We start from the raw sequence: 23,837 nt of genomic DNA on the forward strand, positions 1-23,837 counted from the left end.
TTGTGTTTATAGGGCCTGCTGCTGCAGGTGTGTCAGTGCTGCTGCAGGTGTGTCAGTGCTGCTGCAGGTGTGTCAGTGCTGCTGCAGGTGTGTCAGTGCTGCTGCAGGTGTGTCAGTGCTGCTGCAGGTGTGTCAGTGCTGCTGCAGGTGTGTCAGTGCTGCTGCAGGTGTGTCAGTCAGAAGAAACCTGATTTTAAAGGTGCAGTGTGTTAGATGTCAGGGGACCTATTAGCAGAATAAAGTCTTCATAATCATGTGTTCATTAGTGTATGATCACCTTAATGGAAACCCACCACAATCTGCAGTTCAGTCTCACCACTAGAAGCCACAACATCCTTCAGCTTTAAAAGAGTGAATATTATATATATAAACTATATATATTATCATTATAATATTTAACAGGTCAGAATTGGTTGACTGAATATGTTTAGAGGAAACAAGATCAATCAAACAGCCAAAGTTTCTTGACGACGTAGCATTTGACACACCAAAGGTCACCGGCTGAAATCGAACCGTAACCTTTCTGCTATCAAGTCTATGTGCTGATCAGCAGGGAAGCTGAAAGTTTCCCTTATTTCTTTCAGTTCCTTCAAATACTGTTTTTATACCTTCAGTTTCTTTAACACTCAAACACACTAAGCCAGCCAAATACAATATGTAAATATTTGAATATATTTTAAAAAATAAAAAAGTTTCAGGTCTGTTTCTCAGCTTGTGTGCGATGTGACCAAAAGCTTAGTGGTCATTTCTCTCAAAAGAGCAAAATAAAATGGATGAGAGAATCAGGGCAGTACCTCTTTAACAACTTGTGTTCTCTCTCTCTCATTGATCCTGGGTCTGTTCCAGGTTTCTTCCTGTTAAAGGGGAGTTCTTCCTCCACTGTTGCTCAATATAATATCTGATGCTGCTCATGTGGGGATTCTTGAATCCTTCATGTTGAATTCCTGAATCGTTGGGTCTCTCTCTAATTAAAGAGTTTGGTCTGACCTGCTCTTTATGTAAAGAGTCTTGAGATAACACTGTTGTGAATTGGCAGTTTATAAATAAAGACTGATTTATTGATTTACCATGTTGTAAGTACAACAAAGTACAGCTAAGTACAACAACACTTGTGATGGAGGGTTTTCCACTGTGCTGTTGCTATGGTTACTGTAGTGAGGGACTTGATTGGCTGCTGTGATGAGGTCACGCTGAGCCTCAGTTTATACAGTGGACACGTGGAAACGGCCCCACCTGGTGGCCGACGGCAGCACTGCAGCCTTCTGGGTATTAACAGCAAGCAAGTGAATAAAGGAGTAGTGTCAGTAGTAGAAGTACTGCAGTATTCTCAGCTTCATTAAAGTATCAGTAGTAGAAGTACTGCAGTATTCTCAGCTTCGTGTAGTTAAAGTATCAGTAGTAGAAGTACTGCAGTATTCTCAGCTTCGTGTAGTTAAAGTATCAGTAGTAGAAGTACTGCAGTATTCTCAGCTTCGTGTAGTTAAAGTATCAGTAGTAGAAGTACTGCAGTATTCTCAGCTTCATGTAGTTAAAGTATCAGTAGTAGTCACGTACATGTTGACATGTACCAGAACATCTGGAGCTCTGCACTGACACACTCATCATGAATCAGTCTTCAGTCTTCATAAGCTGCTGATATTTACAGGACCGCACAAGAAAAAGAGAGAAGTTGAACTTCCTCCTCCTCAAACAGACACAACCGGACTGTGTTTCTTCATCTGTCATTTCCTTTAAACTCACAGCAATCGCCAAAAGCATCACAATGATCGTCACCGGCTCAGAGTGAGGAAGGACTCCGGTGTTTTCGGCCTCAGATCAGCATGTGCTCAACTTTGTAGGTACGTTTTTATTGCTGTCACATCGCTGTGAGCTGCTCTCTTTGCTGTCGTTTGGCGTGAGGCTTTATTCAAGAGCCGAAAGCTGGTGGAGCAGAAGCAGGAGAAGTGAAGATGGGGCAGGACTTCAGCTCTTTATGTGTGTGGTGTTTGTACTGAATGAGGGAACACTAAAGAAACACAAGACCCTCACTGTGTCTGCTCATTTTCTACCGTCTGGTACTGTTTTATTTAGTCCAGTCTTGTCTCCTGACTTCCTGTTTTAGCTTTGTGGTTTTTTTCTCTCTTGGTTGTTGGCTTCACTTCCTTGTTTACTTTAGTTTAGTTTAGTTCATGTGTATTTGAACCTTTATTTTCCCTTGTACTTTGTGTTTTGGATTCTTGTCTTTTTTGTGTGTTTTCTCTCAGTTAGAGCGACTTTCGGTTGTATTTTCCCAAAGAGAACTTTCATCAAAGACCATTTCAGCTAAGAATTAAACATTAAACATTAAACAGTCTCAGTTCTAAATGTGTAAGTTCTCAGTGGCATTGATCCTCTTAGACCTTGTTATGAAGAAATATCCAGGCAGCGAAGTGGCGTTAATACACCTTTTTATTATATACACTAATGACTATAAAGGCGGATGAGACAGAAATGACACTAGACAGACAACAATCAGGACAGAAGACTAACATTGCTGATAAACCTTTGGATTAGTGATAGTGAAATGAAAGTGAATACGGATTGTACCGGAGGACGAGGGGAACCCGTCTGACTTTAAGAACGTTGTAGTTAGAACCACAGAGGATCCACTGACTACTCTCCCTGTAGATTTAGATAGATCTCAGAGCTACACTGACACCAACTTGTGAACTAACACCAGCTGTTATACTTCACGTGGGCCTTTGGTCCAGCAGCGACGCATCCAGCGGTGGTCCGCAGCCACACAGGCAGGGTCAGCTGTCAGCGTCCCTGGCAGGTTTCCAGGGGAGGAGGAGAGAGAGGAGCTCTCTCTCTAAGTCAGTTCAGGGTTAATTCACAGCCAGTTCACTGTTAAAGCATGGGTTTTCCTCTGTCACAGGACAGTCCAGGAGGTCATAGGGCAAGTGAGGCAGCCACACTACTGGTTCGACGGGCTACATCACTGACGATTGATTATTTTAAATATTATCAACTCATCATCTCGTCCATAAATGCTTTAAAATTATGAATTTGGCTGCTGAACTCTAAACTCCCGCGGATTGAGGGGTGATGGCGCCAACGCACTGAAGGTCTGCTCACTTCACCAACAGACTTGATCTGAACTCTGATCCTGAAGCATTTTATTAAATGAAATTCTATCTATCTATCTATCTATCTATCTATCTATCTATCTATCTATCTATCTATCTATCTATCTATCTATCTGTCTATCTATCTATCTATCTATCTATCTATCTATCTATCTATCTATCTATCTATCTATCTACCTATCTACCTATCTGTCTATCTATCTATCTATCTATCTATCTATCTATCTATCTATAACAGTGTACAAATCCGTGTCAAAATGCCCTTCTCCTGTCAGCAGACGGGCTAAATATCTTCTGGCTAATAGAGCTTGCACACTTCAGAACTGCTGCTGGAAAAAGTCTTAGTGGAAACGCTGCACTAGCGTTGTGCTTTAACATTTTCAGTTTCCATTTAGAGGTGCTTTAACTCAAAGACTGTCCGAATCACTCCAACACAGCTGCTGTGTCGGCCAATCACAGCTCCTGTTTCTGCTCTGATCCATCAGGTTTCCTGCTGCTTGAAAACACCGTCTGATCTCAGCAGGCAGCCACGATGACTCCAGAGGACCTTTTGAACACTCTGGACGGTTTAAAAGACGATGAATTCAGGAGCTTCAAATGGTTTCTGCAGCAGCTCGACAGCCTGGAAGGCTGCGGACCCATCAAAGTGTCCCAGCTGGAGGGGGCAGAGAGGAGGGACACAGTGGATCTGATGGTGAACACCTACAAACCTGATGGAGCTCTGAAGGTGACCAAGAAGGTTTTAGAGAAGATAAACAGGAACGATCTGGTGCAGAAGCTGTCAGACACCAAATCACCACCACAAGGTCAGTCACACTTTCTTCTGTTGGTATTTTCAGGCAAAAATACATTAAATCACGTCAAGAATCAGGAAATAACCACACAGGTGTGTGTATACTGTAGATCTGTATTAGGAAGGACAACAAACCACTACAATACAACCTTCCTTGTTCTGTAGGTCAAGAAAAGTCCAGTAAATACTGTCTGCTCAATTTAAATCTAAGTGCTCATTACTCCATTGTCTCACATTGATACCAAGCTTTATTTGTTCTTTTGCATAATCGGCTCTAAAACAGAATCTCTCTCATACACAGTTCTGGTGTTGATGGAAGGAAGGCGAGTTGTGGTTCCTGGTTCCTGATTATTTTGTCTGTTCTCAATTAGCTGAAACTCAGAGAGCAGCAGGAGGCGCCACAGCCACGGCCCAGTGTGGAAGCGTCGTCAGCGCACCTCAGTTTAGCCATATTCATACTCAAGGGGATGCTCATATAAATGTCACCGTCAACAACACGAATGGTAAATGTTTTCAAATGTATACCTCATTATTTGTAGTCATTTATTTGCCTGAAAGGTAAGAACTGAAATGCCTTTAATGATTCTTCTATGTTGCATGTTTCTGCTTCAGTCCAACCTCCTGCCAGGACAGAAGACACCAACGATGTCTCTCCACAAACTGAAGGTACGGTGCTGTTTAAAGGAAAATCATTTCACTTTTATATCTCCCATCCTCTTGGGTTCGTTAAAGAATTCTAGTTGCACCGACAGATTTCTGTCTGTAGAAAGTAAAAGAGAGTTTGATGAATTAAATAATATCAATGAATCAATCTTTATTTATATAGTCTAAATTCAAACAATCAAATCACATGTGAAGGATCAGTGTCTGTGTAAATAACCACACAGGAGATAGGCTTAAACCAGCTTAATGCAGTTCCTTTTATACCAGTGAACTGTTCCAGTCTCTGTAACAGGATGTGATGGTCAATGGTGTCGAAAGCAGCACTCAGGTCTAACAAGACCAGGACAGAGAGAAGTCCTCTGTCTGATGCCATAAGGAGGTCTGTAACCTTCACCAGTGTCTCTGTGCTGTGGTTCGCTCTAAAACCTGACTGAAAATCCTCAAATAGACTATTAGAGTTTAGAAAGTCACACAACTGATTAGCTACGACTTTCTCCAGGATCTTGGAGAGAAAGGGAAGGTTGGATAAAGGTCTATAGTTGCTAACACACCTGAATCAAGAGTAGGCTTTTTCAGGAGAGGTTTAATTACTGCTACTTTAAAGGACTGCGGTACATAGCCTGTTAGTAAAGACTGAATTGTCATATCCAGTAAGGACGTGTTAATTAGGGGCAGGACCTCTTTAAGTAGTCCAGTAGGAATGGGGTCTAGGAGACATGTTGACAGTCTAGATGAGGAGATTCTTGAGGCCAGTTCAGGAAGATCAATTGGAGAAAAACAGTCCAGATGCACATTAAGTCCAACAGCTGTTTCCATGGTTCCTGAGTCTGAAGTTGGATCAGAGCCTGTTGAGGGCAGGAGGTGATGAATTTAGTCTCTAATAGTCAGAATTTTATCATTAAAGAAGCTCATGAAGTCGTTGCTGCTGAGCTCTAAAGGATCACAAGGATCAGTGGAGTTCAGGCTCTTTGTCAGCTTGGCTAACGTGCTGAACAGAAATCTAGGGCTGTTTTTATTCTCTTCTATCACTGAGGAGTAGTAGGATGCTCTGGCACCACAGAGGGCCTTTCTAGAGGTTTTCAGACTGTCTTGCCAGATCAAGCGGGAGTTATACCAGGGAGCTTGTCTCTTTTCTTTAATTATCTTCTTTTTTAGAGGGGTGATGGAGTCGAGTGTCATTCGCAGGGAGACTGAAGCTCTATCATTATATCATCATCATCATCATCGACGTCCACATGAATATTAAAGTCACCTACTAGAATTACTTTGTCTGCACTAAGGACCAAATCTGATAGAAACTCTGAGAACTCAGTTATGAATTCAGAGTCCGGACCAGCAGGGCAGTACACTGTGACAAAGTGGCCCTGCTGGACTCCAAGACAAAGGTGGAGCAACACAGCTTCCTCCACCTGTAACTGTGAAATTCTGCTTGACTTGAGTTTAGTTGTTTCTTGTCTCTATTCATGTCCCACAGATCAGATTGTTCCAGTACCAGAGCCTCATCCCATCTCATATCACCAACAGAAGCTTCAGTCAAACCTCCAGGATAAGTTTATGTGTGCACAGGAGGGATGGTCACAGAAGAGGGACGAGCAACCTCTGGATGATATCTACACAGAGCTGTACGTCACAGCTGGGGGTGACGTACACATCAACAAACAGCATGAGGTCAGGCAGATTGAGGCGGTGGTGAAGCCATCAGGAACAGAGACATCAATAAAACCCAGTGACATGTTCAAACCCCCCTCTGGAAGATATAAACCCATAAGAACTGTGCTGACCAATGGAATTGCAGGAATTGGCAAAACGTTTCTTGTACAGAAGTTTGTGCTGGACTGGACTGAAGGAAGAGCCAATCAAGATGTGCATCTGATATTCACCTTCACCTTCCGCCAGCTGAATTTATGGAAGGGAGAAAAGTTTAGTTTGGCAGAACTAATTCATGAATGTATCACAGAGACCAGAGGCATCAAGGAAGAAGCTCTGAATTACATCTTTACATCTCTGCAGTCGTCAGGAAACACCAACTATGACAAGAGTGAATTCAAACTCCTGTTTGTTTTGGATGGACTGGACGAGAGCCGCCTTCAGCTGGACTGTTCAACCAATAAAACTCAGGCAGTTAAGTTTGACGTGACAAAGCCGACCTCAGTGGATGTGCTGCTGTCAAACCTCATCAAGAGAAGACTGCTTCCTTCTGCTCGTCTCTGGATAACCACACGACCTGCAGCGGCCAATCAGATCCATTCTGACTTTGTTGACGTGATGACAGAGGTCAGAGGGTTCACGGACCCTCAGAAGGAGGAGTACTTCAGGAAGAGATTCACAGATGAGGAGAAAGCCGACAGAATCATCTCCCACATCAAGACATCACGAAGCCTCCACATCATGTGCCACATCCCGGTCTTCTGCTGGATCACTGCTACGGTTCTGGAGGATTTGTTGAAGACCAGAGCAGGAGGAGAGCTGCCCAAGACCCTGACTGAGATGTACGCAGAATTCCTGGTGTTTCAGATTGATCAGACAAAAGATAAGTACGGCCCAGAAAAGTGCTCTCAGTACGTTAAGTCATTAGCAAAACTGTCTTTCCACCAGCTGGAAGAGGGCAAACTGATCTTCTATGAGAAAGATCTAAAAGAGAGTGGCATTGATGTCAGTGGAGCCTCAGTGTGCTCAGGAGTCTTCACAGAGATCTTTAAAGAGGAACGTGGGAGGAAGAAAGATGAAGACAAGATGTTCAGCTTTGTCCATCTGAGTGTTCAGGAGTTTCTGGCGGCTCTCTATGTGGAGATGTCACTGACTAACAGAAACAAGAATGTGATGGCTGAACCAGGACAAACCTTTGGGGAACGTGTGCGAACGCTCTTCAGTAAAACATCTGTGACAGAGGTCCACAGGTTTGCTATTGACAAGGCCTTACAGAGTCCAAATGGACACCTGGACTTGTTCCTGCGCTTCCTCATGGGTCTTTCTCTGCAGAACAATCAGGATCACCTTCAAGACCTACTGAAAAAGAAAAGAAGCTCACAGACCAGTCAGGAAACTGTCAAATACATCAAGAAGAAGATCAGTGAGGATCTGTCTCCAGAGAGAAGCATCAACCTGCTCCACTGTCTGAATGAACTGAACGATCGTTCTCTGGTGGAGGAGGTCCAACAGTCCCTGACATCAGGAAGTCTCTCCACAGATAAACTGTCTCCTGCTCAGTGGTCAGCTCTGGTCTTCATCTTACTGTCATCAGAAGAAGATCTGGACGAGTTTGACCTGAAGAAATATTCTGCTTCAGAGGAGGTTCTTCTGAGGCTGCTGCCAGTGGTCAGAGCCTCCAGAAAAGCTCTGTAAGATACTAACTGTATGACATTAGATTAGATTAGATTAGATTAGATTAGATTAGATTATACTTTGACATTATACAGAGTACAGGTGGTGAGACAACAAAACAACAACAAACATAAATGCAGAATTTACAATGTTGATCCATGAATAAATAAGATGTTTGCAGATGATGTATGTGTTTGCTTGTTTAGAGTCTGAACTAGTTTAAATTGGAGTAAAGTGATAAGATCTAGTTGTTTCAGTATCAGTATCTATATGTGAATGAAGTCATGCAAGATAAAAACCTGTTCATCTGTAGATTATTGTAACCTCTGTAATAAGATCGAGAGCTGTTTAATTGTTCAGTTTATCACCTCAGTAAATGCAACCATAGACATGTGATGAAACAGTATCAGTGTCTTTATCACTAACTCTCCTTCAGGTTGAGTGGCTGTAATCTGTCAGAGAGAAGCTGTGAAGCTCTGTCCTCAGATCTCAGCTCCAAGTCCTGTAATCTGAGAGAGCTGGACCTGAGCAACAACGATCTACATGATTCAGGAGTGAAGCTGCTCTCAGCTGGACTGGAGAGTCCACACTGCACACTGGAGACTCTCAGGTCAGATCGCACTGAAATGCTTTTGTGTAACACTGTATTTCCCTTTTGATATAACAAACATCCTTTGGTTTCTACTGTGTTGATGATCATGTCTCCACTTTGAATTATAAGAATATTCCACAAATTCACCTGATAATCTTACTGAACTCTGTCTGTTTATCAGGTGTTCAAATGTACAGGGTTCACTAAAAGTTAGGGATATTCGACTTTCAGGTGAAATTTATGGAAAATGTAAAAAGTGAATGCTACAGTGATATTATATCATGAAAGTAGGACATTTAAGTATCAGCATGCACTGGTAGTTTCTTCATCTTAAACAATTTATTGAAAGAAAATCTAACAACAGTGGAGGGTAAACGAGGGTAAATGTAAAATTGGGATGTGGCCAAAGGACGTCCACTCCTCTCCTTTCTGTGACTCTTCCAGTCTCTGTATCTCTGTTGCAACCTCCTGATGACACTCTGTGACCCTCTAAGCTCAGTGAACACCTCTGTCTGAGGACCTGTTTGAAGCCTCAAGTGTTGAGGTGCTGCTGATCAATAGTTAGGTGTCGTCTTGGTCTCATGATGTCAGAATGTGAACAGCATGATGAGGAGGACTGTTTAAATACCAATTCTAACTGAACCAGGAAATGTATTGGTGGTGGTTCATCCTGAAATTTCACCTGAAAGCCGAATATCCCTAACTTTTTGTGAGTAGTGTATTTTGTGTGTAAAAGTGAAGGCAAAAATTTATTTCATTTTCTAACTCAGATTAAATCAGACCAGGCTCATGGAGAACTGTTGTCAGGAGTTCTCATCAGTTCTCAGATCTCAGTCCTCTGGTCTGAAAGAGCTGGACCTGAGTAACAACGAGCTGCAGGATTCAGGAGTGAAGATGCTTTCTGGTGGACTAGAAAGTCCACACTGCACACTGGAGACTCTCAGGTCAGATCAAACTGAAATGCTTTTCTGTAACACTGTATTTCCCTTTTGATATAACAAACATCCTTTGGTTTCTACTGTGTTGTTGATGATCATGTCTCCACTTTGAATTATAAGAATATTCCACAAATTCACCTAATAAACTTACTGAACTCTGTCTGTTTATCAGGTGAATTTGTGTATTCAGATATAGTTTATATGTAAAAGTAAAACAAAGACAAAAAATGTGTTTCATTTTCTAACTCAGATTAAATCAGACCAGGCTCACAGAGAGATGCTGTCAGGAGTTCTCATCAGTTCTCAGCTCCAAGTCCTCTGGTCTGAAAGAGCTGGACCTGAGTAACAACGACCTGCAGGATTCAGGAGTGAAGCTGCTCTCTGCTGGACTGAAGAGTCCACACTGCACACTGGAGACTCTCAGGTCAGATCAAACTGAAATGCTTTTGTGTAACACTGTATTTCCCTTTTGATATAACAAACATCCTTTGGTTTCTACTGTGTTGTTGATGATCATGTCTCCACTTTGAATTATAAGAATATTCCACAAATTCACCTGATAAACATACTGATCTCTGTATGTTTAGCATTTGAATTTGTGTATTCAAATGTATTTTGTCTGTAAAAGTAAAAGAAAGATGAAAATGTGTTTCATTTTCTAAATCAGATTAAATCAGACCAGGCTCACAGAGAACTGCTGTCAAGATTTCTCATCAGTTCTCAGCTCTCAGTCCTCTGGTCTGAAAGAGCTGGACATGAGTAACAACGACCTGAACGATTCAGGAGTAAAGCTGCTCTCTGCTGGACTGGAGAGTCCACACTGCACACTGGAGATTCTCGGGTCAGGATTCAGCTTTTGTTCAACAGATAAACATTTAAATATTGCATAACATGCAAGTTGATGATCATAAGTAAGATACCAAGGACATATATGATCAAACTATGTAGATTATGATTAATAACACTGAAGTACCAATTTCCTCTGAACTTCTTCAGCAATGGCTCAAATCAATATCTGTAGTATGAAAGCTCTTGTTCATAATGACAAACCCACAGACAATTAGCACATGACTTCATCAGCTCTATGGACTGTTATAATGTCTTCCAGTTATTATTGTGTTATTTTATGATGGCAAGAGGCTCTGATAAACCCACTGTACTCTACCTGTCCAGCACCAGTCAAGCAGATTAAGAAAATGGGTTGTTTGTGATTCCATTGAGGACGACTTCAGGGTAAGAGGCGTGTGTGTGTGTGTCTCCAGGCTGTCAGGCTGTATGGTCACTGAGGAAGGCTGTGCTGCTCTGGCCTCAGCCCTGAGCTCCAACCCCTCCCATCTGAGAGAGCTGGACCTGAGCTACAACCATCCAGGAGCTTCAGGAGAGAGGCTGCTGTCTGCTGGACTGGAGGATCCACGATGGAGACTGGAGACTCTCAGGTAGGACCAGACAACAAGAGCTCACACTCTGTTTCTCTGTCACACTGACAAGCGGGGGACCTATTGAAAATAGATTAAATGACTGTTAATAAAGAACATTAAATTAAATGGAGCAAAGTCCTAAGTGGGTGACAGTGAATGCAGTGAAACTTTCAGACCAGAGGACGCTGAGAAATGATCACTTCTCCAACTTAAACTTCACATTATGTAGATGCAGCAGCCAGTGTCTCCTTTATAATTTCAGGTTTATTGCAGAAACGCAAGAAAAGCAGAACAAACAGATATGGCTAATACATCTTTAGATGAAGCCATCACTGAACACTAAACACTTCCTTCATGAAAACATGGCCATATACAGAGACTTACTATTATTATTATTATTATTATTATCATTATTATTATTATTACCCCCCCCACACACACCACCATAACCCTCAGTTGTAACGGGTATATGCAGGACCCAATAGCAGCACAGTTAATGGAAGAGCAGACGACTACCTGCTGGCTGGGTTGATGGGAGGCAGCTGGACCAGAGAGGGACAGGCTAGACTCGTAGTTAAATCCAGAATCAGGGTCAGCAACAGGCAGGCAGACAGCGAAGCAAACAAACCCAAATGGGGCAATCAGGCGGAGAATCGATGACAGGCGGGAGGTCAGGTAGTCAGCAGGCAGACAGAAGACAGGAAGGACACAGGCGTAGCTCGTGGTCAGGAACAGAAGGCTTAGGTAATTACCAGGGCAGAGACGAGGAGCAGTAGTCAGGGGCAAACAGGGTCGAAACCAGGAAATCAGTCCGAACAGGAGTGCTGGAAGGTCAGGCATGGAGCGAAGACAATCTGGCACTGAATGAGTCTACTGCTGAGCCTAAATAGGCAGGTGAGTGTAATTGAATGCAGCTGGGGAACCAGGTGAGGGTGATTGCCACTGATAGGGAGGCGTAGCCAGGTAAGTAGGTCAGAGAGTGTGGAAAAATACCAGGAGCAGCAGATCAGCACAGCAGATTGTGACAGAACCCCCCCTTCAAGGGACGGCTCCTGACGTCCCCAAAACAGGCAAAAATAGGTTGGACAAGTCGATGGGGTCGGAGGTGGAGTTAATACTCCTGGGAGGTCACAGTGTCCTCATCCGGGTGGGTGGGAATCCTCACCATCAGGCAAGCCCTCCAAGGGAAGACCAGACCCCTCCTGTTCCTGTGAGGGGGCAGACTCAGATTCCCTTGGTTTGTCAGCTGTAGTGCCGGGCTGATCAGGATGGCAGCGGTGAAAAATCAGCAATGAGGTCCGGATCCAGGATATGACGAGCTGCAACCCAGGACCTCTCCTCTGGACCATAGCCCTCCCAGTCCACCAAATACTGGATACCCCTCCCCCTGCGACGAGACCGGACCAGGCGATGGACGGTGAAGGCAGGACCACCATCGATGAGGCGAGGCGGAGGAGGAGGAGGAGTAGCTGGTGCTAAAGGGCTCTCATGGACAGGTTTGACTCTGGAGACATGGAATGTAGGATGAATTCTCATTGAGCGAGGAAGTCTCAACCTCACCGCTGTAGGACTGATTACCCGCTCGATGGTGAATGGACCAACAAACTTGGGGGCCAACTTCTTGGACTCCAGCCGGAGGGGAAGGTCCCGGGTAGAGAGCCACACCTTCTGGCCAACCAGGGATACTGGAGCTGGGGAACGACGCTGGTTGGCGGATGTAGTGTAGCGATCTACAGAATGTTGAATGTTAGAGCGAGCCCTAGTCCAAGTCCGTTGGCAACGCCGGATAAAGGCCTCCACGGATGGGCAGGAGGCCTCCTTTTCCAGGGCAGGGAACAGAGGAGGCTGGTAACCATAGGCACACTGGAATGGAGAGAGGCTAGTGGCAGAACTGGTTAGGGTGTTGTGGGCGTACTCCACCCAGAGGAGTTGCTGGGACCAGGAGGAGGGATTCTGGGAGACCATACAGCCCAGGGCAGTCTCCATCTCCTGGTTCTTGCGTTCCATTAGACCATTAGACTGGGGATGGAACCCAGAAGAAAGGCTGGCAGTGGCTCCCAGCAGACTGCAGAACTCCCTCCAAAATACAGAAGAGAACTGTGGTCCTCGGTCAGAGACCACATCCACTGGAAGGCCGTGGAGGCGGAAGACGTGGACCAGGACCAGTTGCGCTGTCTCCTTAGCTGAGGGCAGCTTGGGCAGAGGAACAAAGTGGGCCATCTTGCTGAAGTGGTCCACGATGGTTAGGATGGCTGTGTGACCATCAGAGGGGGGAAGACCAGTAACAAAGTCCAATGAAATGTGGGACCAGGGGCGATGTGGGATGGGAAGAGGCTGTAGGAGACCAGCTGGAGCTTGACGGGGGGTTTTTATGTTGGTTACAGACAAGACAGGCTTTAACAAAGTCCCAAGTGTCCTCTTCCACGGATGGCCACCAAAACCGTTGGAGAAGAGCATTCAGCGTACGCTGGGCTCCCGGATGGCAAGAAAACCGGGATGTGTGGACCCATTGAAGCACCTCTGACCTCAGACCAGGAGGAACAAACAGGCAATTAGGGGGACAGGCGCTGGGGCCAGGTTGGCCCTCGTTGGCGGCTCTCACCCTCTCCTCGACACCCCAGGTAAGTGTGGAAATGACAAAGGGAGACGGAAGAATGGTCGAGGACCCATCAGCTGAGTCCTCTGCTTTCTGGAACTGTCGGGAGAGGGCATCAGGCTTAACATTGCGGGTTCCTGGTCGGTACGAGAGAGTGAAATTGAAACGGGTGAAAAATAAAGCCCACCGGGCCTGCCGGGAGTTCAGTCTCTTGGCTGTGCGGATATACTCTAAGTTTTTGTGATCAGTCCAGACAAGAAATGATTCCTTAGCTCCCTCCAGCCAGTGGCGCCATTCCTCCAATGCCAATTTCACCGCCAACAGTTCTCGGTTCCCAATGTCATAGTTGTTCTCCGCAGGGGACAGACGTCGGGAGAAGAAGGCACAGGGGTGGAGCTTCTGGTCAGAGGCTGAACGCTGGGACAGGACGGCCCCTACCCCTGAATCAGAAGCGTCTACCTCCACCACAAACTGACACTCTGGATCAGGCATTTGCAGAATGGGGGCTGAGGTAAACCTTGACTTCAGAGTTTCAAAAGCCTTGTGGGCGTCAGCTGACCACAGAAAAGGAACCTTGGGGGAGGTGAGGGCAGTGAGAGGGGCAGCCACTGAGCTGTAATTGCGGACAAAGCGACGGTAAAAATTGGCAAATCCCAGGAAGCGCTGTAGCTGCTTACGGTTCACAGGAACAGGCCAGGAGGAGACGGCAGAGACCTTTGAAGGATCCATCTGCATGTGGCCCTGCCCCACGATGTAGCCCAGGAAAGGGACAGATTCAGCATGAAACTCGCACTTCTCTGCCTTGGCAAACAGTGACTGGACATGGTGGATGTGCTCCTCTCGAGTCTTTGAAAAGATGAGTATGTCATCAAGGTACACGAAGACAAAGTGGTTCAGCATGTCACGGAGTATGTCATTCACCAGGGCCTGGAACACAGCAGGAGCATTGGTGAGCCCAAAGGGCATGACCAGATATTCATAATGTCCAGTAGGGGTGTTGAACGCCGTCTTCCACTCATCCCCTTCTCTGATGCGAACAAGGTGGTAGGCGTTGCGGAGGTCAAGTTTGGTGAAGATTGTTGCCCCCTGTAGCAGTTCAAAGACAGGAGTGGCAGGGGGTAACGGTTTTTTACAGTTATGTCATTTAAGCCCCTGTAGTCTATGCACGGCCTCAGAGTCTTATCCTTCTTATCCACAAAAAAGAATCCAGCTCCGGCAGGGGACGAGGAAGGGCGGATGATTCCCGCCGCCAAAGAGTCATTAATGTAGGTGTCCATGGCTTTTCTTTCAGGGGCGGACAAAGAGTAGAGGCGCCCCCTCGGAGGAGATGTGCCTGGCAGAAGGTCGATGGCACAGTCATACGGCCGGTGTGGAGGCAGAGAGGTCGCTTTAGCTTTGCTGAAAACCTGGCGGAAGTCATGGTATTCAGGAGGCACCCTGGAGATGTCAGGTGGGGCGCTGGAGCAGGGAGAGTGGACTGGAGAACAAGCCTGTTTCAGATGGTTTGGTGACAGGAGGTTCCCCACTCCAAAATGTCTCCAGTGGACCAGTCTATGTGGGGATTATGTAGACAGAGCCAAGGGTAACCCAGGATGACGGGTTGGTTGGGAGAGTTCAAAATGTGGAACTGAATAGTTTCATGGTGGTTACCTGACAGAAACATGGGAACTGGAGCGGTCTGGTGAGTTACAGTCCCCAGCTTGTGGCCATCCAAAGCTCTGGCAGGCACCGGATGGGGAAGTGGCACCCGTTTGAGCCCCAGCTGTCGCACAAGTTCCCCGTCCATACAGCTGGCGTCAGCTCCAGAGTCTATAAGGGTGGCCAATGTGTGTGGGCCGTCAGTCAGGAGAAGCTGGGCTTGGACTAGCAGTCTCTGGCGGGAAGGCTGGGTTGAGGTTGGGCTCACCAGTATCTCCCCGACTACTGGTGAGCCTTGGCTTTTACTGGGCAGCTTGAGACAAAATGGCCGGCCTGACCACAGTACATACAAAGACCAGCTCGGCGCCGACGATCCCGTTCCTCTTGGGTGAGGGAGGTACGGCCCAGCTGCATAGGCTCGGAATCCCCCCTTGGCGACCCCGACGTGGAAAAGGTGCTGGACAGGGCCCCGCGGGAGTGGACAGATGGAGCAGGATGGACGGGGATCGATTGCCTCTCCCGGCGGCGGGCCTGGACTCGGAGATCGATTCGCGTCGCAAGTTCAATCACCTCATCAAGCGTGACTGGGATGTCATGTGAAACCAACTCATCCTTCACGTAGTCGGCCAGTCCATGAAGAAAAGCATCACAGAGGGCAGCAGAATTCCAACTACTCTGGCTGGCCTTGGTGCGGAAATCAATAGAGTAGTCAGCCACTGTGCTGTTCCCCTGTCGCATGTTCATCAGTCCCCGTGCCGTCTCTGCGCCGCATGCTCCTAGCCCAAACACTTTTCGCAGCTCCTCAGCAAAAGACTGGAATGACACACAGGCAGGAGACTCTCTCTCCCACTCGGCAGTTCCCCACAACCGTGCTCTGCCCGTCAGGTGGTTGATAACAAATGCCACCTTAGCTGCCTCCGTGGCGAAAGTGCGAGGTTGCAGGGAAAACAACAGGGAACAGTTTGTGATAAATGGCCCACAAGTCTCTGGATCTCCATTGTAGCGCTCAGGGACTCCCACCTGCGGCTCCGGCGCGTCCCTAGCAAACAAAGAAGCAGGAGCCGGCTGGACAGGTGGAGCTGGAGGAGAAGGTGGGGGAGCAGCCTGCTGGGAAAGGAGTGTGGTCAGCTGCTGGAGCTGCGAGGCTAGTGTGGCTAACGCCTGCCCATTAGCCGCAGCCACCTGCCTGGTTTCAGCAACAGCTGCTGCCAACAGCGCCTCATGCTTCTGGAGGGCGCCTTCCAACGCCTCCAGGCGATCCAATGCAGTCCATTTCTGGCCAGATTGTACTGTAACGGGTATATGCAGGACCCAATAGCGGCACAGTTAATGGAAGAGCAGACGACTACCTGCTGGCTGGGTTGATGGGAGGCAGCTGGACCAGAGAGGGACAGGCTAGACTAGTTAAATCCAGAATCAGGGTCAGCAACAGGCAGGCAGACAGCGAAGCAAACAAACCCAAATGGGGCAATCAGGCGAAGAATCGATGACAGGCGGGAGGTCAGGTAGTCAGCAGGCAGACAGAAGACAGGAAGGACACAGGCGTAGCTCGTGGTCAGGAACAGAAGGCTTAGGTAATTACCAGGGCAGAGACGAGGAACTGTAGTCAGGGGCAAACAGGGTCGAAACCAGGAAATCAGTCCGAACAGGAGTGCTGGAAGGTCAGGCATGGAGCGAAGACAATCTGGCACTGAATGAGTCTACTGCTGAGCCTAAATAGGCAGGTGAGTGTAATTGAATGCAGCTGGGGAACCAGGTGAGGGTGATTGCCATTGATAGGGAGGCGTGGCCAGGTAAGTAGGTCAGAGAGTGTGGAAAAATACCAGGAGCAGCAGACCAGCACAGCAGATTGTGACATCAGTAGCATTTCAGTCCCTGTCAGCACCAGTAACGTTTGCCTGAGGCAGTCAGAGGTCACTGGAGAAAGATCCGTCTGTCCAGAAGGATCCCTCCTCTGTTTCTTCTCCTGAACCTTCTAACTTTGTTTAAAATGGTATTTCAGGGAGTTTTTCCTTATCGAGGGCAGAGGGTGCTGTACAGATTGTAAAGCTCCGTCACGTCACGTCACGTCACGTATCATTATTTTCTTCTGAGTATTTGACGTGAAGTTGGATGGAATCTGTCTGTTGCATGTTTTATAAAAGCAGCTGTTTTGTCTGGATGGTGGATCTGAGTGAGGAAGCTTCTGAAGGTTCATCCTGACTCTGTTTCTTCCTGCAGGCTGGACCATGGTGGAGAGCAGAGGCTGAAGCCTGGTCTGAGGAAGTGTGAGTGTGTTCACTTTGATTCATGAAAACAAAGCAGCAGCTGTTAAAGTCATTCTAAATGTGTCATTTAATAAGTTAGTAAGGAGTCATAAACTCTTTGGTCAGGATGCCATAACTCCACCATATCTTTACCTGATAATACTTGTTTGCTGTTATATTGATGGTCTTAGTATCATATACAGGACATTTTAAATCAAAGCTTGTGAATCTGAAAAGAAGTTAATAAAGCAACAAATAAACCCATCAGGTGATAAACTGCTGCTGTATTCTGTCGTCTTCAGACTCCTGTGAACTCACAGTGGACACAAACACAGTCAACAGATTCCTCAAACTGTCCGACAACAACAGGAAGGTGATAGTGGTGACGAAGAAACAGTCATACCCTGATCATCCAGAGAGGTTTGACAGGTGGCCTCAGCTGCTGTGTAGAAACGGTCTGACTGGTCGCTGCTACTGTGAGGTGGAGTGGAGGGGGAGGGGTGTTTCTATCTCAGTGAGCAACAGAGGAATCAGCAGGAAAGGAAACAGTGCTGACTGCAGGTTTGGAGGAAGCAATCAGTCCTGGAGTCTGAAGTGCTTTGATGGTAAAAGGTTTTCAGTCAGTCATGATAATAAAAGAACAGACCTCCCCTCCTCCTCCTCCTCCTCCTCCACTAACAGAGTAGCAGTGTACCTGGACTGTCCTGCCGGCTCTCTGTCCTTCTACAGAGTCTCCTCTGACTCCCTGATCCACCTCCACACCTTCAACACCACCTTCACTGAACCTCTGTATGTTGGGTTCTGGTTCTGGTTAATGTCAGTTGGTTCCTGGGTGTCTCTGTGTTCACTGTAGGAGGGACAGAAACTCTCACTGCTGACAAACAAACAGGTTTTTTTCATAATTAAATCAAATTTCAAGTTAAGAGTGCACACGCAGGACATTCATTAACATTTGATCCTGACCGTCCTGTTTGAATAATCAAAGTTACACTGCTGGTCCTTGTGCGTAAATGGACTCATGTGGTGCTGTTGTGTATTGTGTGTGTCACATGTTGTCAGGTCTCTCTTGTAAAATAGATGTTAATCTCAATGAGACTGCCTGATTAGATGTAACCAGTGGCACCTGTTGGTCCTCTGCTGTCTGCTAGTAATAAGAAAGTGAGTCAGGTGAGCAGGCAGGTGTGGATGATTGCGTCATTGTGTTTCTATTGTCTGTGTTTTTACAGTGACTGTTTGTCTCCTGCTGTCCTCTTTAGTTTCATTGGTAGGATTTGTTTCTATTAGTCCGCTCAGTAGTGATGGTGAGATGAAGCCTCATGAGGCATTGAACCACTGGAGCCTATTGGTTCGAGAAAGGGTTCATTTCTCGAAGCTTCATGTGCACACGAACCCACCTACCGGCCAAGTGTAGAATCACAGGCAGCTGAACCACATGATGTGTGATGCATTGAATTTTTGTGTCTGTTATGTCTGTTGGGAATGACTGTGAATTACAAAAAATGTATGACCAAATAATTTCTGTACATAAATTATCACATATGTGTATAATAAAGTTTTTGAATGTATTCTGTGTGTGTAAATTTTCCCAAAATGCTAATATCATAATATGGCAGGTGTCATGGGCGTAATCAGGCAGAGGACGGTGAAAGAGCTTGTGGAACTAGGAAAAGGGCACAGATTATGCTTGTGTAACTTGGACAATGATGGACAGGACAGGGGAAATGTTATTCAGTTCTATTCAGAAACAAGAGTTTCTCAACAGTTTTTGGTTTTAAACGATTTCTCTTTTGAATGGAGCCTGAGGGCTCTATATAGCTGTAAAACGACGCGGCAAAATCTGAACCACTTCCCGAAGCAATCACGTGGTACAGCCGGGCAGCGAGGCTTCAGACGTCATCATTTTTGGCTCCTCCCCTAAACGAAGCAAGCCTCGACACGCGCTTTGAAGCCTCGGCACATCTCGGAACATCTCGGCACATCTCGGAACATCACTACCGCTCGGGGCTCGGGGATGTAAAGACCTGGTCATTGTTTTTTGTTTATTGATCCGCGGTGGGTAATTATCACCTGTAATCCCCAGAAGTACTGAGACCCGACCTAGGTGTGCTGGTTAGTCACATGTCAACTGATTGCTGTTGTTTTGATATGAATTGATTGCTGTTGTTTTGATATGAATTGATTGCTGTTGTTTTGATGTGAATTGATTGCTGTTGTTTTGATGTGAATTGATTGCTGTTGTTTTGATGTGAATTGATTGCTGTTGTTTTGATGTGAATTGATTGCTGTTGTTTTGATGTGAATTGATGTGCAGTGGCATCTTAAGCATGCAGTGACTTCCACCCCTGGTCTATCAGGCTCATGTGCAACAGGTGTTGACAGTATACATCATTTTACCCCGTTTGGAGGAATAGATTGTGATTTTATGATCTGCACCGTGGATAATAAATATTAACATTCATATACCTTCATTACTTGCGCTCTGTTTCATTTAATGATTGACCTGTGGAGTCAGGTGCAACATGAATACAGATTTTTATTTTTATTTCTCTGTTTAACTGTATTTGTTTCTGTCTTTGTGTTCCCTGCTCTCTGGGAGATCAATAAAGGCTCAATTGATCTAAATAGAAAACATTTCACCGGCAGCCTTGAAGACAAGAGTTCAATCGGGCAGCAAAGTCACGTGATCAATAGGCTCACACATCGCTGCCTGACTGCAAAACGTTATAAAACCAACGACACATTTTAAGCTTTGTTTGCTTTATATATATTTTTAAATTTTATACTTTATATATATATATATATATGTCAGTATAATGTATGAATAATTAATATTACATAACATTTATATTCATATTATACAACGTATGACCGCTGCTGATATATTTGTTCAGGCAGCTGGTCGGGCGCCTCAGTCCAGGACCTGAACAGGACATCATGGTCGGCGCAGGAGAAACAGCTGATTCCTGAAGGTGAGAGTTTAATTCACAGGTTTATTAACGGGTTTATTCACAGGTTTATTAACGGGTTTATTCACAGGTTTTAATGTTTGCTGGAGTTTGAGTTCTGTTGGAAACAGGCGGTTAGCAGTTAGCAGTTAGCTCCGGCTAGCTGTGTTAGCATCAGGTCAGATGAGCTAGCTGGTGGGTTGGTTATCAAACACTGACTGATTATTTTTATTTTCTGTATGTTATTGTTGTTCTCTAACTTTACACTCACTGTCAGGTATTAAGAGAAGCTGAGACAGTCCGACACAACAGTCCTCCATCAAGGTTATAATGGTTTAAATGAGTATTAGTTATTAATCTTTAACATAATATAAATATTTAATATAAATATAAAAATCTCTTTAACATCAGCATCACTGGCTGATTTTCATCTCCATACTGTCCAGTTATGTTCATATTGTAAATATTTATTTATTCTCATCACAATTTATATTTATTTACTGTTATTTTTCTACTGTTTGTTGTATTTTTATTTCTTTTCCTCTATTACTCCCTGTCTGCTGCTGCTGTAATATGCAAATGTCCCCCTATGGAGGATCAATAAAGTGTAATATCTAATCTAAAGTGTCAGAGGAGCGACTGACACAAACCCTGCACACAGTGAACTCACACTGTCCTCATGGAGCTCAGTGCCGTCAAAGCTCTTTTCTAACTAATAAGGGAACAGAAGGAAATATTTGATCGTATTCGCTCTTTTCCAACATTCTTGAGCCTTTTTCATGTCCTGTCCACCAGTTTAGTGACGAACAGAAGGTTTGTTCTTTCACAGCATCATATCTATAGTGTGTGTGTGTGGGGGGGCTGACCTTTGACCTCTGCCCTTGTTGGTGTGTCCCCGCTCAGCAGTCATGGGCCTGCGGGAGATCTGGCACAGCTACAAGGTGTTGATTGTGATGGGCACGAGTCTGGGGCTCATCCACTGGGGCTGGTACCGCCTGAAGGAATACCCTCTGCACAAGACCGGGACCCACTACATCCCCGAGCCCGGCATCGTCGCTTACGTGTCCCCCCCTGCTGCTCCTCCTCCTCCTGCTGCTGCTGCCGCCGCCAAGACCGAGTAACCAGACTGAGGTGTGACGCTCTGCCCCCCCCCACAGCAGCTGAGGCTGGTCACCTGCACCCCGTTTGGGTCGACTGAGCTCCTTCTCCCTTGTCACTGTGTCACGTACGGTCAGCACAGCCCCAGTGTGGGGAGGCAGGCAGGAGTCCCACCAGACACTAAGCAATGTACTGCTGTGGAGGGGGGGGGGGGCAGGTTAATTAATTTTAGACTCCTTAAAAAAAAAAAAGGGGCCACCTAAAAAAGAATCCATATGACTTTTATTATGAGCTACATTGAAGGTCTTTTCACTGCTTTCCATTTCTGTTATCTGAAGATGTTACATTGATCTCTCTGCCCTTTTCAAAGCAACCAGACTCCATTGACAAAAACAGTCATTTTACCTCACTGAACACGAGAGTTGTCAGACTACCGCTGCCTCGTTTAACAAACCAGCACATTAGTTCAGATTCCAACTAACCATTTCAAACGGCCAAGCCACACAACGGCACAAACAAACTAACCGATGGAGGCGGCAGCAGAGCAGCAGCTCCAGAGTCCTGTGAGCTTAAATCCCTGTTTTTGTCAGTGGAGTCTGGTGGCTTTGGAGAGAGCATAGACGGATATAACAGCTTCAGGTCTGACACCACGGTGAAGTGATGACAATAAAATATGTTCTTCTAAATACAGCAGTGCATCGCTTAGTGTCTGTGCTGGGACTCCTGCCTGCCTCTCCAAACTGGGGGGGGGGGTGCTGACCACCATCTACTGTACCGACTATGGAGGAGGAGCTCCGATAACCCGAACTGTCCCTTTTTGAAACAAGCACATGCAGTTCCTCCGGTGTCCACTAGATGTTGCTCTAAGAAAAGTAAAGCAACTGTGAAAAAAATCAGTGCAGTTTAACATCATAAAGAAAAGAAAACAACCCAGAGCCTTGAAAAGAGATGAATTAGGAAAAATACAGAATCAGCAGAACATTTTAAATGTGAGAGTTCAAACAGAACCACAACTGAAGAACATAACGTCTGACAGCGACACATTTCTGTGTCTGTTTTCTACACAGACACACAGAATAATCCATCTCTCTGTCCGTCCACTTGGGTTATTATGAAATAGTGAATTACTAACAAAATAGAATCTAAAACTACAAAGTAAATCCACGTTGTTAAAGAGTCAATAGCTGCAGTTTAAAAAGCAGCAGTACCAACAGTATTCCAGCGTGTTGGATCAGTTCAGCTGTAAAGTGTGAAGAAGCGTTTATTGAGCATAAAAACCTCTGATGTTTTAACCTTCTTGTTAACTGTGCTGCTTGTTCTTGGAGGAAAAAAAGACACTTGTTGCTGTTTTTTCTTTAGTTTGTCACTGAGAACTAATAAGAAATGATCTGAAATAACAAAGTGAATGTTTTAATGTCTCGCCCCCTGCAGAGGAGTCGCGATGAAGCCTCAGAGCTGGCTCAGGAGGAACTGGCTGTGGGCGGCCGGCGGGGCCTTCATCACCGTCCACGTGGCCACCTGGCTGATGCAGAGGGCCATGAGGAGCGCTGCACGCTCGGAGGCGGCGCTCAGACAGAAGACGGACGAGGACAGACTGGACTGACCAATCAGAGTCAGTGTGTACTGGTGGAGGGACTGCAGACACTCCCAGACACTCCTGAAACACCATGAACATGTAAATGATGCAGTGGAAACGCTGCTTCTTCTGTTTCCGCCTCTTTCACTTGAGCGGCTGCTTGGTGGCCGAGTTGTGATTCACAGTAAATCAATCAAGAAACCAATAAAAGCGTCATCATCACTCAAACAGTGAGTCAGTGCAGCCAGCAGGAAGTAGCAAGCAGCTCTTTCCAGTGTCATCAGGTGATGTTAAACACCAGCTCCGACAAACGGCATAATAAGAAGCCGTAAAAGCAGTTTGAGGCGCTCTAATGATTGTATAGTGATCATAGAGCTGCAGTTCTTCACACTTGGTGTCATAAAACCACTTTAAGACGGAAAAAGAGCTGCTGAACATCACACACTGTAAGAAGTGCCACTCATACTGTCAGAATGAGATTTTTATCAAATAGATTTATAAATTTAAAGCAGCCACAGGAACCAGGAAGAATAAAACCGTGTAGATAAAGTTGGACCAAAGCTGTTCGCAGGAGCAGGAGGCTGATAAATGATGCTCATGAATGTATTTCTTTAAAGCAGAAACCTCGTGATGAAGCTGGTAAACAAAGCTGCTCGCTCTCTCGGCCTTTAACAGTCTCCCATTTCAAAGGAGGTCGTACAGAAGCATTAGTACACTTTCTGTTCGGAGGCTCTGTCATGAGAGGTGAGCCACAAAATCCTTCTTTAGATCTTCTGGAAGATGCCGGTAGACTCGGCTTATAGAAATATCTGAAACAACTGTGCTGTAACTCATGAGGGAGGAAAGGAAAACAGTTTTCCATCATTAAATCCCCACAAATCCAGCGTGTAACTTTGTTTTCCACTG

At 45.7% G+C, this 23,837-nt stretch overlaps 1 protein-coding gene across 1 annotated transcript; it reads left to right on the plus strand.

The window, feature by feature from the left end:
- Positions 1–1,773: 1,773 nt before the first annotated feature.
- Positions 1,774–18,877, plus strand: LOC139225626 (NACHT, LRR and PYD domains-containing protein 3-like). The gene is made up of 9 exons (XM_070856416.1): positions 1,774–1,822; positions 3,593–3,913; positions 6,038–7,901; positions 8,321–8,494; positions 9,247–9,420; positions 9,665–9,838; positions 10,677–10,850; positions 17,287–17,333; positions 17,615–18,877. The coding sequence occupies exons 2-9, from the start codon at positions 3,640–3,642 to the stop codon at positions 18,163–18,165; spliced, it is 3,432 nt and encodes a 1,143-aa protein (XP_070712517.1). The 5' UTR covers positions 1,774–1,822; positions 3,593–3,639; the 3' UTR covers positions 18,166–18,877.
- The last annotated feature ends 4,960 nt before the right edge of the window (positions 18,878–23,837 follow it).

The sequence above is a fragment of the Pempheris klunzingeri genome, chromosome 3 (assembly GCF_042242105.1).
Source record: "Pempheris klunzingeri isolate RE-2024b chromosome 3, fPemKlu1.hap1, whole genome shotgun sequence".
Classification (NCBI taxonomy): domain Eukaryota; kingdom Metazoa; phylum Chordata; class Actinopteri; order Acropomatiformes; family Pempheridae; genus Pempheris; species Pempheris klunzingeri.

Excerpts from the sequence above, each read along its gene's own strand:
- LOC139225626 (XM_070856416.1), top strand. The coding sequence starts at position 3,640 with ATGACTCCAGAGGACCTTTTGAACACTCTGGACGGTTTAAAAGACGAT. Across the intron at positions 8,495-9,246 it reads TGCACACTGGAGACTCTCAG|ATTAAATCAGACCAGGCTCA; the intron begins GTCAGATCGCAC and ends TTTCTAACTCAG. Across the intron at positions 9,421-9,664 it reads TGCACACTGGAGACTCTCAG|ATTAAATCAGACCAGGCTCA; the intron begins GTCAGATCAAAC and ends TTTCTAACTCAG.